Source organism: Pongo abelii, chromosome 5 (genome assembly GCF_028885655.2).
Source record: "Pongo abelii isolate AG06213 chromosome 5, NHGRI_mPonAbe1-v2.0_pri, whole genome shotgun sequence".
NCBI classification, from domain to species: Eukaryota; Metazoa; Chordata; class Mammalia; order Primates; family Hominidae; genus Pongo; species Pongo abelii.
Window position 1 is genome coordinate 108,603,235 of NC_071990.2, and position 16,555 is coordinate 108,619,789.

At 39.6% G+C, this 16,555-nt stretch overlaps 1 protein-coding gene across 4 annotated transcripts in view; it reads left to right on the top strand.

Moving 5' to 3' along the window:
- The window catches only part of SOBP (sine oculis binding protein homolog), a 145,262-nt gene that overhangs the window by 32,709 nt on the left and 95,998 nt on the right, over nucleotides 1-16,555 (top strand). For 2 of the 4 annotated variants that reach the window (XM_063724931.1, XM_063724930.1), the window contains exons 4-5: nucleotides 6,582-6,734; nucleotides 10,544-10,695. In XM_063724931.1, coding sequence (XP_063581001.1) covers nucleotides 6,582-6,734; nucleotides 10,544-10,695 — 305 coding nt within the window. Of the gene's footprint in view, nucleotides 1-6,581; nucleotides 6,735-8,550; nucleotides 8,645-10,543; nucleotides 10,696-16,555 lie in introns of those variants that run through there. The other 2 variants (XM_063724932.1, XM_002817215.6) reach the window with 2 other exon arrangements.

The following is a 16,555-nucleotide window of genomic DNA, read 5'->3' on the forward strand; positions in this document are numbered from 1 at the left end:
GGAGGACCTGGTGATTAATCAGAATGTGGGAGGTGGGAGGTGAGAGGGAGAGAAGAGGCAGCAAAGATGCTGGGTTTCTGCCATCAGGTAACTGGGTAGATGATAGGGCCAGGAACTGAGGTGGGAAACACAGTGAAGGGGACTGGAAATGGAAAGGGATGTGTATGCAGCTTTGGACTTCACTTACTAAGATGTCTGGGAGGCAGTTGGACATAGTGGTTCGTGAAAGATAATTGTGTTGATTTGGGAATCGTCGTATTATGGATGGTAACTGGAGTCATAAGAATACATAGTGCAGCTCAAGAGGAATGTCTAGAGAGAAGAGTGCTCTGAAGGATTTCTTGTTAGTGTTGTCCTCTACTTTTCCCATAGCAGGACTATTTTGGCATGCTGTGTCTCATTACATTCCAGAGTAGGGATTGGCGTAGGGCCCCTTCAGAGAGTCTCTCAACCAATCTTTGCTCTAAGAAATCTAAATAAATATTTAAAGGTGAGAAGAGTGAAGAGTGAAGTAAATTATTTTGTTGAAATGTTCTAGTAGGTTCATCTTGCTTCTTTTAACACATTTAATTGAATGCAGTTCTGCATACCCTTCAACCTACTGAACTTGACTTTCTGGGTGTGACTGCAGTTCAGGGCATTGAGGAAAGAAAGGGGCTAAGGAGGAGAACAAGCAGTGCTCTCGCTTGAGTGCTTGGTCCCTCCCAGGTGTCCCTTTGACACCCAGTCTCTAGCCTGTCAATTTGTCTCCCCTAGGAGGTGGCCCCACGTGGCCTGCTGCTTGGCAGGACTGGCTGGAGCAGCGAGGAGGGACTTGGCTTGCTCTTCTGTCATGATGGGCTGCTTGTGCTCCCCTCCAGTGGAGATGCTTACACCCTCCTTCTACAGTCACCAAGAACATCTGGCTCCTATGACCCTTCATGGTGATGGAGCCCTGGGAGCAGGCCAGGTTTGTCCTTGGCCATTTTCTCCTGCACATTGGCCTTTTACACTAGGGGCAGCCATGGGAAGCTCCTTGAGGCCTTGTTAGTGTCCGTGCGTGTCTTGTTAGTCAGTGCATTTCCAGCCCATCATACAGTGCTTGGCATGAAGTTGAGTAAAGAAATGAATCCTCTGTCTACCTCTGGGGAGATTTGTCAACCACTGTGGGACCCATTAAGTGTAAATATTGGGACAGTCAGATCTCAGAAGGTGAAATGAGCCCTTCCATTAAAGAGCAGATGTTGGAAATGCTTTTCTTGTTCTGAGGTCCTGTATAAAGCAGCTTGACCTTTTAGTCTTTATATGCTGCCACTTTTGTATCTCTTTGAAGATGGTGGCCCTCTAGGCAGGGCAAGGCCTCAGAATTGGTTTTCTATGAGTGGTGGATTTTGCTAGAGCACACTTTTTGATCTGACTCCCTTGTCACTCATCACGTTCATTTGTGAACTAGATGCTGAGTAGACTTCAGCCATCTAGGAGAGAGAAGTCTAGCAGACAGCAAATCCATGATTGCAGCATCATTGTCCCAGGACATCTTAGATTGCTCAGAGGTTCAGATCGAGGGCCCAGGGATGGGGATACGATTTTAATTGAGCATCTTGTCTATGGCAGCCAGCCAGTGAACATGAGCTATTCAGTCTGTATTACTCTCTCTTTGCCTTATTGTTATTTCTCCCATTTTCTCTGTAGGGCTATATAGGAAAAGGATTGCCTTCTCTGTATTTGATGTGAGTAACAGACACCATGGGACTTTGTGGACCATGGATGTCTTTAGTCAATCTGAACATGCATACTGAGGACTAGTAGATGTTGGTCAACGTGCCCAGCACTGGCCACATGGCTGCAGACCTTGTCTTTCTGCCCAGTGCAGGCAAAGGAGGCTCCTGGCAATTGAGGATATAATTGTGGGCAAAAGAGAAGAAACCTTCCTGATAATTAATGACCCACATGGAAATGCTCATGCCTCAGTGCTGATGTAGGGCAGTGGAGCAGCACGTTCCAGGAGGCTTCCTCAGAAGTACAGTCTTGGGAATTCTCTGTGAAAAGACATGTCCACTGTTAAATCTGTGAAATATGGCACACTCTCTCTCCTTTTCAAAGATTCTTAATTGTACATTGGTGGAAACAAAATGTCCTGCTGTAAAAAGCCTGTTGTTTAACTTTGTTTAGCCTGCTGTTTTCCATTCATATTTAATGATGGAAGTCTTTTTTAAAAATCACATCCATGTAAGTACCCTATGGGCTTAGTGTTCTGTGGAATGTGCTTTGGGAAGTATTACATACAAGACTCTGGGTTTTCCTTAGTCTGAAGCTCTACCTTTTTCCTTTCCTATTCCAGTTTCTTAGGGTGATTACATAGGAAAGACAGACTCCACAGTGAACACTGAGAAGCAGAGGCAAGGTTGTCAAACTTACAAGAAGAAACTCCTTCACTGGCAAGTCAGTGAAATTATGGGGAAATACTCAAATTAATGTCAGGGAGCTGGAGGCACATGTGCTTAGTAGTGTCATGTTAAAGAATCCAAGTTCAGCATGGCATTCAAGACACAATTACGATTTTGTGACTTTATGAGTCTCTCCTTTTGCTGTCCTTTTTTATTGGAGTACGGGAGAATAAATGAGGAAGGGACATTGACTGTAAAGCAACTTCATTTTGTTTGAATTTGACTCTGGAGTCACCTTCCCCAAGAATGCTGTGGACTTTTCCCTGTCTGCTTTGACTAGAAACACGGGAAGATGAATACTACGAAATTTCAGTATTTCTGGGTTTGCAACATTTCTACCTTTTGATAATTGATTTCATCTCATTCTTAAATCTGTCCTCTTCATTTCCACTGTCACCTTGTAGGTTCAGGCCTTCATCCCTTTTCCTCTGCAGCTATTTATTCATCTGTCCATTTATTCCTTCATGGAGCATGAGCACTGCTCTGTGCAAGGCACTGAACACACAAGAGAGAATGAGACATGGACCCTGCTCTCACTTTGCTTACTGAGGCTTCTAGATGTGGAACTGGATTTCTAGTCTCTCCAAATTCTGATCTGTCCTGTTACTCCTGTTGGAGTAACATTTCTTAACACATCTTTGATCCTGTCATGTTCTTTTTTTTCCCCCAAGACAGAGTTTTGCTCTCGTTGCCCGGGCTGGAGTGCAATGGCACCATCTTGGCTCACTGCAACCTCCACTTCCCAGGTTCAAGCGATTCTCCTGCCTCAGCCTCCCAAGTAGGTGGGATTACAGGCAGCTGCCACCATGCCTGGCTAATTTTTTTTTGTATTTTTAGTAGAGACAGGGTTTTACCATGTTGGCCAGGCCGGTCTCGAACTCCTGACCTCAAGTGATCCACCCATTTCGGCCTCCCAAAGTGCTGGGATTAAGGTGTGAGCCACAGTGCCCAGTCTGTCATGTTCTATTGAGAAACATTTGGGAGCTTCCTATTACCTGTGGAATAAAGACGAGCTGATTCCTTCCCCCTATGGCAAAATGACATCCGTGAGACTCCTTGTTCAGGCCTTATCAGCTCCTGTCTAATCTACTTTTCCCTTCACACAAGCTTGGTCAACTGGATGACTGCAGGATTCTTGCCCACTTCAAGCCTGTCTGCCACTCTCTGGCTCCTGCAGTTCCTCTGTCCTTTCTCCTTTAACTTCCCCGCCTTCCAGATCCTTCAAGACCCAACTCAAATGCCGTGCTCTCTGGAATGGTGCTCACAACTGTCTGAACCTCTCTCTTACTGCATTCTGCCTGTCATAAAATGAGCCACACACCTCAGGTCCTATCCAGCTCACACGTAAACATGTAATTCTTTCTTGAATCACATTCTTTATATCTGTATCTATGTCTATGTCTATCTTCATAATATGAATGTAAATAATTTAAAATTGGGTAGAATGTTCCGTTAGAAAATTGAAAATTAATTTTAAAGTCTGTCATTCTTCTGTAATTTTGTATAATATAGGGTCATTCCTTTTACTTATTGGAACCAATTTTTAATTTATGTATAGAATATTTAGATTTTATTTTGGGGTTAAGTACTGCTCTGTTTAGAGAGGAGTGGACTATTTAAATTCTTGAAATAACTTCAAATCTATTTTCAAAAGAAAATTAGGGATAATTTTAGGTACTACAAAGACTCATGTAGTATTATGGACCTTTGTCATTTAATTGCATTATCCTTTTAATGAGAGCTAAGTTCAATAAAATTTTATTTTTTCAGACACCACTCTTTGGGAATTCTTGATAGTTCAGTTACCAAAGTGGCAGACATTTTTAGTTGTTGCTCTGATACTTTTTAAATGAGCAAACTTCTCAGGCACTTAGGAAGATCCACCCATGTGTGGATAGTTAATGTAATAATTACAAAGAATTCCCATCTATTAATTACAGAATATCTGGCAGTGCAGTGATATATTTGGCAACATCTTGTCAACTATTAATTCAAGTTAAGTACTTTTTTAAAAGAGTAGCTGTAAGTGAGGCTTTTATTAATTCTAATGGCTTTACTCTTAAATAATTTAAGTTAGTGAAATTTAACCAATTACTGGGTTGTTCTTTGTATTCAAGGATAGTGGTTTTACAGATGTCATCCACAGGAGGGGATGTGATTGGAGAGACTGGTGCCTGGTCACTGGGCCTCTCCAGATTGCATACAGCTGACACCTACCCTTTTCTTGTGGTTGTAATTGCCACTCATTCTAAGGAAGGCTCATTTACATATAGAATGTGCATATTTAATTGTATTTGGTCCTCACCTAAGCTATAGTTAGGGTGGGCATGACCAGTCCTTGATCGACTTACTCTTGTCACACACAACTAGAAGGGGCAATATTAGTACTTTCACCAAGGTCCTCTGTCTCCATCTCTGTGCTTCACTACACTGTCTTTCAAATAGTAGCAACTTAGATTTGCAAAGCAATGTACATCTACTACCTCATTTGCTTATAAAAAGTCACCCCCTTGAGATTGTCCTAAGTGGATCTGCCTGTTGCTTTTCTTTTCTGGCAATCCTTAGCTATATGCCATTGTCTACTGTGTTTCATATTCATACTTAAAAGGCACTCTGAACATTTGACATGTTCTACAGTGTCATCACCCTGTCCACACCGCCTTCCTTTGGCTGCCCTCAGGTTGCCCTAGCTCTTTCCAAGGCTGGAGATTAGCTAAGTAATATATCCCAACTCTCCCATCTTTGCCTCTCTACCTTTCTCATTGGAACCCTATCCTCAGTGCGTCTTCCCATTCCTTGTAAAAACATATTCTTCAGAAAGAATCATTCATTTCAAAGCATAAATCGTTATTTACAAGTATATATTGAGCCTCCTTGCTTTCAGGGAATTTGTGTTTTAATGGCTCATAAGAAACATTTAGCCAAAGAAATGACCTTCTAGTGGTAGAATTTAATCTTAGTGAGCAGCTGAAGGATAATTTTTTGAAGCTAGGATATTCTTATTGGTACCCTTGAAATTACAGAGGTAGGGGGTCTCCCATTTCAACTACATGGAAAGCCAGTCTTATCCATGTTCTGCTGTGATCCCTGCTCCTTAGAAAAGAGAAGGCTGGCAAGAGTATTGCTTGCCTGTGGGTAGAATAACTGCTTCTTGAGATCCACATATTATTGGGCCTGTCTTATTTAATGTTTAAATAGCACTTGCTGGTGCAAGTTATACAGAATGTTTGCAGCAAATCCATGTCTCATAGTCATAAAGAAGTAAAGACTTGCGCTGTGGGCCTAACTTGTTTTTGAAAATCAATTAACAAATATTGATTAACACTTCAGCTGTCTCCTCAAAGACATTTTGACTTTTTTGATTTCATTTTCTTTGTCTATTGTTGTGTCACTGAGCACTGTGCTGTGTAAGTTGCAAAATCTGTGACAGCTTTTAGTCCTTTTTGTGGAGAGAGGTCTGTGAGGATGGTTTATAATCTTACTGCTTAGAAAAGCTGTGGTCTCTAAGGTGTAGTGGTCAAGAGCTTGGGCTCTGGAATCAGATGGCCTGGTCCTCAGTAAGGCTCTGATATGTACTTATTGTGTGATTAGGAGCAAATTACTTAACATATAAACTCACTTTCCCCATTTGCACAATGGAGATTAATGTTAGTAACTGCCTGGTCGGTGGTGGTTGTGAAAAAGATTAAATAACGTTGAACTGAGCCGTGCACTGTGCGGGCATCTACTAAGTACTGCTAACTATCATTATGTTCTTTGTGGTTTAGTGGTCCCAGTTTTCTCTGGGTCTCCTTGTATATTCACTCCTAGAACACAGGGAATTGTACAGAAACTCCTGGTGGACTCTGTAGAAACTTTAAGTTAGATGGCTTTAAAGTCTTTGGAATTGAATTATTTCAAAAATGAATTTCTTTTTTGCAGAAGCTATAAAGAAAGCAAACTTCAGTTTCTTGCCTGCTTTCCAGGCCTTGACTTTATTCTGTTTTTAAATATAGCTGCTGTAACAAGTAGATTGACACAGTGCAGCCCGGCCATGGGCCATTTCATGTCATTTCATGGCATGGGGAACACACAGGAGTCTCCTCAGACTGCCTTGTAACTTGTCTCAAATATAATCCAGGTCTTTCATTGATTATCTGGATGTGTGCATTCTAGGAACTGTTGGAGGAGATAGATGTCACAGCAAATACTTTCGGAATTTCTCCTCAGTCTTGGACTCCCATGAAAGTTACAAAGGGGTGGTAAATCTACAGTTTAATTGCCTGGAGTCCGTTAATGCCCTACTGATTTTCTTTGGGCACTGGTCAGGTAAGTTAGTATACATGTTTATAACCAATTTAAGTGCCCCAAGAAGATCACTGACCAATGGCCATCCTCATTTTTAAAAGTCACCAGATAAGGCAATTTCTCAAACAACTTCAGCAGGGCATTCCTGAAATGCTTGATCTCATACTTCTCTGCACTATAATAAATAAATACAATTTTGATTTCATCTTGGAGTAATCTGAACTTCTGGGATGTAAAATAGAAAAATGTTCTGTAGCTCTTGGAACATTAGATTGGAAAGAAAATGCCTTAAACATTCTGCTTAATTAAATTCTAAAGAGGTAGTACAAATTTTTCATGATTAATTGAAATATGCTTATTTTGACTGATACATATTTATATGATATTATCATATGAAAATTTTATTATGTTATACAAACCGTTCTCTTTGGGAATGTGATGTAATGCTGTAAACATTTTACATTTGTTGTTGCATTGTTTATTATAAAAATGCACAGGCTGATGGCTGTAAGATAATGTAATGTAAAAATCTTTTATGTGAATCTTCTCTGAGGTAATCTCAAGCCTCTAATGGCACAGACCGTTAACCAAAATGTAAGACAGGTAGTTAGGTTTTCCCTAGCTTGAAGAAATATTTTTTTAAATAGAAAAAAAATTTAAAGCAGATCAAGTTAGAAGAGTTAAAGTGCTGAAACCTTCTATTTTGCCATTGTAAAGCATGCATTTCATTTCCATGTTTATTGTAAAGCATGCATTTCATTTCCGTGTTTCAGGTAGAAAGAGATGCAGGTGTTGAAGTGGACTGATCCCTTTGACTTTAACCACTTAAGAAGCGTTCACTTTTCTAGGGGTGCAGTCATAAGATGGGGACACTATCTCATGTCTGGTGACAGAATTTTGAACTATAGTTTGGCTGACAATATTTAGATCATCACAGTTCTTTATTAGTTTCTAAAATCTGTTACTAATATAAATGACTTTTATAAATCTAGAATGCCTGAAATATCGGAAAATGTTTTTAAAATTTTTTGAATAACCCAATTATCAGACTGTTCTTTGGATCATTAGCTGCTGATAACAGTTTAATACTAGAAAAGGAGAAATCTGATGGGCTTTTTCCAAAGCATACACCTTTATGAAATGGAGTTGTACGAAAAACTGCGGGGAACGTCGACTTATTTAACAAGGCAGATGCTAACCATCATTCTAGAAGTTTTTCCAGCTGCCAGATATAAAAGTGCACAATGTATTTGGTCTCATCTCATATTCTTGCTTTGTAGTAAGAATGATTTATAAGAAATAATCTGTTTTAAAATTCTACCTTTTTGTTCGTTTGTTAGGTCCTTTGTAAGAAAGTATTCTTGCCTCCCTTTAAAAAATGACAAGTGGGTCTGTCTGGTGATGATGGATTGAAGCTTGAGAAAGACCCCGGAGCTGCCCTTTGGCCTCAAGCATCATTCCTTCAGGCCAGGCCCAAGCTGCATGCTAAGCGCCTGGCCTTGTGAATAGCTTTGCACTCTATTCTTTCTCATCTCAGTGTTGGTCCATTATAGCTGAAGATCTAGGACTTAAACAATTTTATGCTTTGTTTCCCAAATTAGATTAATTTAAAGGAAGAAATAATGAGGGGGACCTAATGCATGTTCTAAAATGGCTCCTTGGGAAGTGGGGTTTCGTCATTAAACTGTGAGGCCAGGTGATTTCCTGCATACATTTTTTTCCTTGCAGATTTCACCAGAATCAAGCTTACTGCCAGTGGATCATTTATGAGAATTCTGCTGTATCTTCTTTTTCAGGAATTTAAGATTTTAAAGCATCTTATCAATTTGGAAAAATAGAAACTATTAGTTGCTATCTAGTTTAGTAAAGACAGGTGATTATTTTAAAATATGTGCTCTTTCTAATCTAAGAAAACTCCTCCATACACTAAGGTAAACTATAAAGCTTTGCTAATTTTTCATACCATGTAAAATGTTCATATGTAGAGAGATGCCATATTAGAGATCATGTACAATATAAATAAAAGCTTGCTTTTATTTATTTATTTTTAAATTTTTTTTGTTAAGGATATTCCTGAAATATCAAAAAGCTTGCTTTGAATAGAACAAATTATTAAATACAGTAATTGTTTGAGATTTGAATTCATATTATGCCATTTAAAGAAAGTTATCAAAAATGTTTGACTGACATCAAAGGTCATTTTTTATATTATCTCATTTGATAACAATAGATCACAATATATAATTTGTGAAATACAAAAAGGTCATTAAAATGGCAATATTTATTCCATTGAGGTAAATAAAATGCTGCACATAGTTCTGAGTGGTGATACTCAGGGGGAAAAAAGCCGTATATCTGCACTACAAATTAGTTTGCTTCTAATTTTGCAGGTGATGACCACACTGCCTCAAACCAAATCTTTTCCCTGGAAATGAAATGATTGCATGACAGACTCTATGAACCCTGAATATGTCAACAACTCATGGACCAGGCCTTGCTTAGCAATTAGTCTTAGGGGGATTTTATCCAGAAATCAGACAACAGTATACTAGTGCTTTTTGGGGATTTTGTGATTACCATTCATGTCTGGAGCATGAGTGTGGGTTAATAAAAAAAAAATCCATAAAGGAAGAAAAGATGTGGCAGTCAGTCTCTCTCACACACACACACACACACACACAGAGTCACTATCAATTGGGAGGACAGAGAAAACTCAAGATGTGGCAAAAGCCATTAAGAGGCAAGAAGGAAATATTACTTAGATGTCTACTTAAAGTTTCCTTTTATTCACCCCCACCCACCCCTCAAAGAGGCCAGTTTTTCCCAGACCTGAATATCACCATCATAATGTTTGTCATAACTTCTGACCACCTGCACTATGATTTACGGAATGTATTTTACTAATTGACTCACTTTAAAATCCTTTCTTTGTTTTAAGCAGTAGTATTTGTGATATCATGGGCTCATTATGGTAGTTAAATTTGTTTTCTTCTCATACAAAGGAAAAGAAATACAATTTAAATAGTGGAAATATTTGCAAACCACCTAAATTCATTCTGAGCAACCCCATGACATGACATGAGGGGCTGGGAGGACCACCAATCTGGCTGAGAATGATATGACATTCCCATTACCATCCCTCCATCCAGGGCCCATGAACCACATCACATGGAGGAGAATTTCAATCAGGCCTGCATCTCCCTTAGGACACCAGTGCCGGAAGGCTGCATTGTCAGAGTCTGTTCAGCGAGCCAGGCTTGTCCCTTTCCATTGCCAGAATCTGGCTGCGCACATCTTTCCTTTTTTGACTAAACGCATTGCTTGGGAATTATTACATTGCAAGAGTAAACAATAGCACATATCATTTAACAGTAATAGGGAACATGCCATGGTTGAGCCTGGCGCCTGGTCAAGGTTCACATGAGGGTGTTCCATTTGTAAGTTAGCACCCTACAAATTGTCCCACCCAGTGCAGATCCTGCAGGCTTTCACAGGACCTTTGAAGAAATGGGTTATTTTACAGGCTTCGTTAGTACTGGGGCTGGTTTAACTAAGCAGATGAAGCTTTTTTTTTTTTTTTTTTTTAACCAGGCTAAGAAGCCCTAGGAGCCCTTGTGGCTCTGCAGTCATGCTCTGGTTTTTAAGTAAATGTCTTTTGGAAACTTACAAGCCAAAAAAAAAAGAGAACGAGAGAGAGAGAGATCGAAAGCACTTCTCCAAAGTCCAGAAACTAAAATCATGCCCGGGTAGCTCGTCAGGTTCAGGGTGTGTCTAAATTTGAAGGGATGTTTGCTTCTGATATGAACATTTTTCTTATACTTTTATTATAGAAGATGATGTGTCAAATGTACAAATAATGTGTGCCTGGTGCCAGAAAGTGGGAATCAAGCGCTATTCCCTGAGTATGGGAAGTGAGGTGAAAAGCTTCTGCAGCGAGAAGTGCTTTGCGGCCTGCCGACGAGCCTACTTCAAGAGAAATAAGGTAAGAGCACCGGAGAGAGAGGCGGCTCCCCACAGGCCTCACCAGCCCACACGCGCATGTGCCTCATAGCTTCTAGCGGAAAACACTGCGCACCTTTTACTTTTATATTTTTATTCTTTCTGTTTTGTTGATTCCCCTTTTGTGTCATGCTTAACCTTTTGGAATAAGGAATCCCCTTCTAATGTGTTTCTCTCGGCTTAGTGTTTGTGTTCTGAGAGGGTGAATGAATCTGATGAGGACACTGTGATCACAGCTGGTATCCTCATGGCCAGTGTCTTTCCAGCAGTAGAGTGCAGACTGCACTCTGAGTACATGAAAGATAAGTGGTAGATATTTCTTATAAAAGCCAAGTAATTAGCCACAAAAGCATGGCCAGAAAGTTTTAGCCCACTTAGTTTAATTCTTGTACCCAGTGGAAATATTGCTATTGCTCTTTTCAGAATCTGGCCCACGAGTTCTTGTCAAGAAAAATGTCAAGTCTCTCTTGACATCTTATGTTAAAGCTGATTGATATTGAGAAAAGATGAAATCATGAATACATGAAACAACATTGCTTACACAGCCAAGCATTTGTGAGAAGCATGGTGGGTAAACACAGGAACAGCCATCGTTAGAATTTTTTTTTGTTTTGTTTTAAAGACATCCCAGGTCTGAAAATGTCCTTTTTGAATAGTGTTAGCCACCATGGATGGGAAATGGAATGCATGATGTTTTTACAATCACACGCACATGCACACAACTATTTTCTGAATCCTTAAAGAACTGCTGTAGCCTTTGCCACCAACTACTGAGGTAACTTGCTAGTCCTCAATTATTTTCCATTGATATGTAAAGCTTCCTTAATTCATAAAATCTTTACTAAAATTGTCCACATTTTGTTGTTTCCATTTCTATAATACAAGATCCAAATCTGTTCTTTCTTGAAGCAAACAATTATTATTTTTCTAAAAGTGTGATATTTGCAATCCTGAAATGCTAATTATGGGCTCACTGCATTGCAAGAAGCACTGTTGCAGCAAATTATCTCCTGAAAATTTGGGTCACATTCATTCTGCCAAAAAACATAATGCCGAAAGAATTAGGCTGCAGAATTCAGCAGGGTGGAATTTTAGTAGCAGTCTCTAAGAGTTAGGCTCATAATCTTCACTGGAACAGAGAGGCAAGTAAGGAAATTGTTTGGAATTCTTTTGGGACTGTCAGCCCTCAGGTTCACTTTCCCCTGGGAGGAGCCAGTGAATCTGGGGAGGAGGGTGGGAAGAACGATGCACGGGAGACACGTTTTGTTTTAATATAGGCGGATTAAAATGATCTCTGAGACCCCGGGGCTCCCGTTTTGAATGCTGAGCACTGGAGTAACAACCCCAGGAGTGGGCCCAGTGCTTTCTTCTTCAAAGCCCTACTTACCACAACAAAATACTTTGCATTCCATCTCAGAAGATGGCTATAGAACAGGGCTTTTTGTCTTTCTATAATTCTGAAGGGTTATGGGTCTGAATCTTGATGGGCTGCCTGTAGGAACTAAAATCAAGCAAGATGGATTTGTCACAATCCTGGTGATACATGTTATATTTTGCAAACTGTGTTTTATAGTGAGCCTTTGAAGAAAGGCACCTGATTCCATTTGGAAAAACACTCCAGAATACCATATCTATATCTATATTGTTTACATCATTATAAAGTTTAAGGTCAAACTGAATTTAAGCTTTCATAGGGTACATTTTTGAAAAATGGATAACTGGGAGCCAGGATAGGAATTAGCATTTGGAATACCTACAGCAGGTAAAGTCAGCAGTGGGAGGAGGACCATCACATTTCACTTTCTACCAGGAGTTATTGGGGTATGTCTTTGAACATCTTGCTAAACCTGGAAGTTGCAGCGGTTTGGTGTTTAGCCAGTGACTTTGCCAGCTGATCCCAGTTGTCTGTTAGTGTACAAACAATTCCTCCCTTCTCTGCAGTCTTCATCCTTCCTCATATATCCCAAAGCTCTGACGTGCTATGCCTTCTTGTGTGTGTGTGGTTTTTTTTTTTCCAAATAGAGAAATAAACTAGTCATATCATTTGCTGGCTTCTTTTTTTTTTTTTAATTTTAAAGAGTGTTATCTCTGTTACAATATTATATTGTATTACAATAAACATGTACAGCTGCTGCATTTCTGTTAACTGATAGGCTTTTGTGGTCATTTCATTTCGGGCTTGGGTTTCCTAATGGATTGTATTAGATACCAGTCTCCATCCTGCCATTTCTAAGAACTGCTTGTAATAAGCCCCTGGGTGTTCTGTACTGAAGACAATAGCAAATAGCTACTTCTCTTCTTGTATCATTTAACAAAGTCCTTAGTCCTTGTTAATTAAATTGTGGACTTTCTTAATCTTAGAAAAAGGGCAAAATTCTTCCCATTCCTACGTAACAGATTTTTTTTTCTGGCTAAATTCTACCTTTTTTAAGTTTTGAGAAGTGGATAGAAAACAGAGTGAATAATGTAATGTGTGTGTGTGCAGAACAGAATTTTGCCTTAGGTATAGTGTAGACTTAAAAAAACATAAAATTAACTGTGCTGTAAATTATGCTTTATAATGACAGCCCACTTCTTGCTGGATAGCATGCTGGGATCTAAAAATGGTCTCTAAGTTGAACCCAAATTGCATGCATAACTTTACAAAGAAAAATCCTAGTAGAAAAGGTAGCTAATTAGGAGCAGTATTCAGCTGACCTCTGTTTTGTGTGTGAGCAACACCTGCATTTGTGAATGTAAATTGGACAGCTGTGCTTGTGGTCTCTGTGAGTTTCTGTTCACACACGCTTGGGTGTAGAGTCAGGAATTGATTTGCTGCTGAAAACAAGGACAAAAATAACCCAACTCTGAAAATGATGGCTCACTGAAAATGGGCTCTTTAAATTTCTTTTGCCTCTCAATCCTTCATTTCTCTTTGGGTTTCTCTGTCTGTTTAATGGGGTGGGTTGAAAGTGTCACATACATCTCTCACAGACTGTCACTATGCAATAAGGTGGGATGGATTGAAGCCAGGTTAACCTATATAGTATATAGGTTATATTTTTAACTGAATTTAAATTTTTATTTGAAGAGTTGTCTGGATTGCTACGAATATTAGGCTTTCTTCAAAATACTTCTACTCAACACTGCCAGGAGAGGACCATGAATCACAGCTGTATTCACTTAAGGACTCTAACTACTAGTTTACACATTTCAGAATGTTGGCTCTAGGAAGTAGATAGTGTTAATTCATAATATATTTTGTAGGGTCCTTATCCCCGAAGCCTTGTTTGCTGCCTTAAAAGTTTTTGAAACAACGGGTAAGAAAAATACTTATGTAGTCTGTGGGCATTGTATGGACAATGGGATGTCAATCTAATTATTTCATGTATTAGAGACTTTTCAGGGAACTAATAGCTCACTCTTTTCCCAGCCCATTTTTGGACTTGAGAGCATTTCTGTCCTTGTAATTCATCTAGGAATTGGAAAGTTGCAGAGACTCCTTAGTGATTTTGCACTCTTGTGGAAACATTTAGTCCAACTTGCTAACACCAGTTTTACTTTGCATAGTAATACACACTTAAAAATACTCTTTCCTAAGGGAGTAATGTCTTGTAACCATTATCCCTCTAAAAAGGAGTAACAAACAACACCACAAATGTTAGTCACTTCCAAATGGCCTGTGTTTGATCTCTTTCCTTTTACATGGGAAATATCTTATTGTCCAAACTAATATCCAAAAATCAAGAAGGAAATTAAAAGTCAAGACAAATGGCCACTGCAGGCAATGTAAAGGATGATTGTTTACTTGTTCAGATCTCAAGTTTTTAATGTTGTTTATGGATTCGGAATGTTGATAATTTACAAGTAAACACAAATTCCTAAGAGCACCAAAGTTTTGCTTCCTTGTTCTAGTTTTTTCATAATTTGAAAGGCCTGACGCCATGGCTCGTGCCTGTAATCCCAGCACTTTGGGAGGTGGAGGTAGGAGGATTGCTTGAGCCCAGGAGTTGAAGACCAGCCTGAGCAATAGAGCGAGACCCTGTCTCTACAAAACATACAAAAATTAGCTGGCTGTGATGGTGCTCACCTGTAGTCCCAGTTACTCAGGAGGCTGAGGTGGGAGGATTGCTTAGCCCAGGAGGCTGGGGCTGCAGTGAGCCATGACTATGCCATTGTACTCCCTCCTGGGCAACAGAGCAAGACCCTATCTCAAAAAAAAAAAAAAAAAAAGATCGAAATACTTCTTCAATATCATAATATTGTGGTTACCCAGCAGACCATAGTGGGAAGAAACCAATGTGGCTCAGGGATAAGGATAAGATGCATTAAAAAGAAAAAGATTATATAGACAGAAACAACATTTGCAAATGATGCCATTAAGATTTCTTAACAATCATTATAATAATAACATAAATATTCAAGGAGGAGAATATTGTATTATTAGCATTTCTTTTACTTTCAAACTATATTCTTGGTTATACAGTGATCTCTTCTTAGAAGAGATTTCTTTTGGAAGAACCCATCTCTAATTAGCATGTATCATCATGTTATTTGGAGTTACATTTTATTTAGACATAGTCTATTTGTCTTTTTATTAAAGTTGAATATATCCTGGGAAAGATTTCTCAGTTTCAGACTTAATTACAGAACCAAGTAGTGCAGAAGAAATGTGTAACAATTGCCCTGTTAATCTAGTGATTAACCTGTCTACTCTTTTTCCTTTAAATACCTGCAAGATTTAATTTGCAAAATGGCTATCATTCATGAAGGCTTGGAGAAGGACATTAAGAAATTACTTGCAATTAATGTCCCCTGACCACCTGAAGCTCAGGCCACAGACTTGCTTTTGCCAGTTGCTTGCAAATATCTTTGGCCCACAAGTAAATGCACCTGGGGAGCCCCAGGGTTCTTCCTATGGATTCCTCCTTGGTTTTAACAGCCACCAGTGAGCCTCCTGGATCTGTCCAGCTGCACCCTGGCCTGCAGGATGATTGCTTGGTTTTGCAGTGTCCCTTAGTACTGTGCTATAAGCCTATCCACTGCCTCATGTGTATAGTGGCTTCTCCTCCCAGGGATTTAGTCTGCAGGCCAGTGGCTGAGCTCCCTTTTGGTCATAGCAAACAGGGGTGTTCTCAGAAAGCTCTGGGGAAAGAACAACAAACCCAAGTGTTTCTTATTATCTTGTATTTTGAAATACAGAATGGAATATTGATGAGCTGCTGCAAATGAGAGGCTGGAAAAAGCAATCACAGAGGAGGAGTAAACGTCAGCCCTTGGAAACACATTTGGGAGTAGGGTTACAGCAGGAAAGTTCTGGCTAGTGAAGTGTAGGTCCGTTTAAACTGACACACAGGCTCTTGAGGAGAGCTAGAAAGTGTTCCAAGGCAGAGGTTCTGCAGACAGGGTGGGACACAGTACTCTAGAAAGCCATCAGAAGCTTGGGGAGAGGCATGTGACCTCATGTTCACCAAAACACTTGAAAACCACTTGAGAAACTCTGGTCTAAGGGATACCTGGAACACAGCATGGGGCAAGTGGGTTTGTACTGAAAGGAACAGCAACCACTTCTAGTTTTTAATGAGCCATATGTTGGGAGACTGAAGGAAACAGCAATAATTCTAACCCATTAGCCAGAATGGACATCAGTTTCTGAATAACATTAGATATTTTAGATTAAATGTGAAGAGTTGATGAAAACTCTAAATAGCTTCAAGCCCCAGTCTGTGTTCAACATTTTTCAGTGAGCAGAAGGAAGAGAGGGAATCTTTCATAAATCAGAATCTGGTCACCTGGGGATCAATACACAGTGCTATTGACGTATATGCTGGAATGTTAATTTTCAGACGTAGTACATCTCTGGC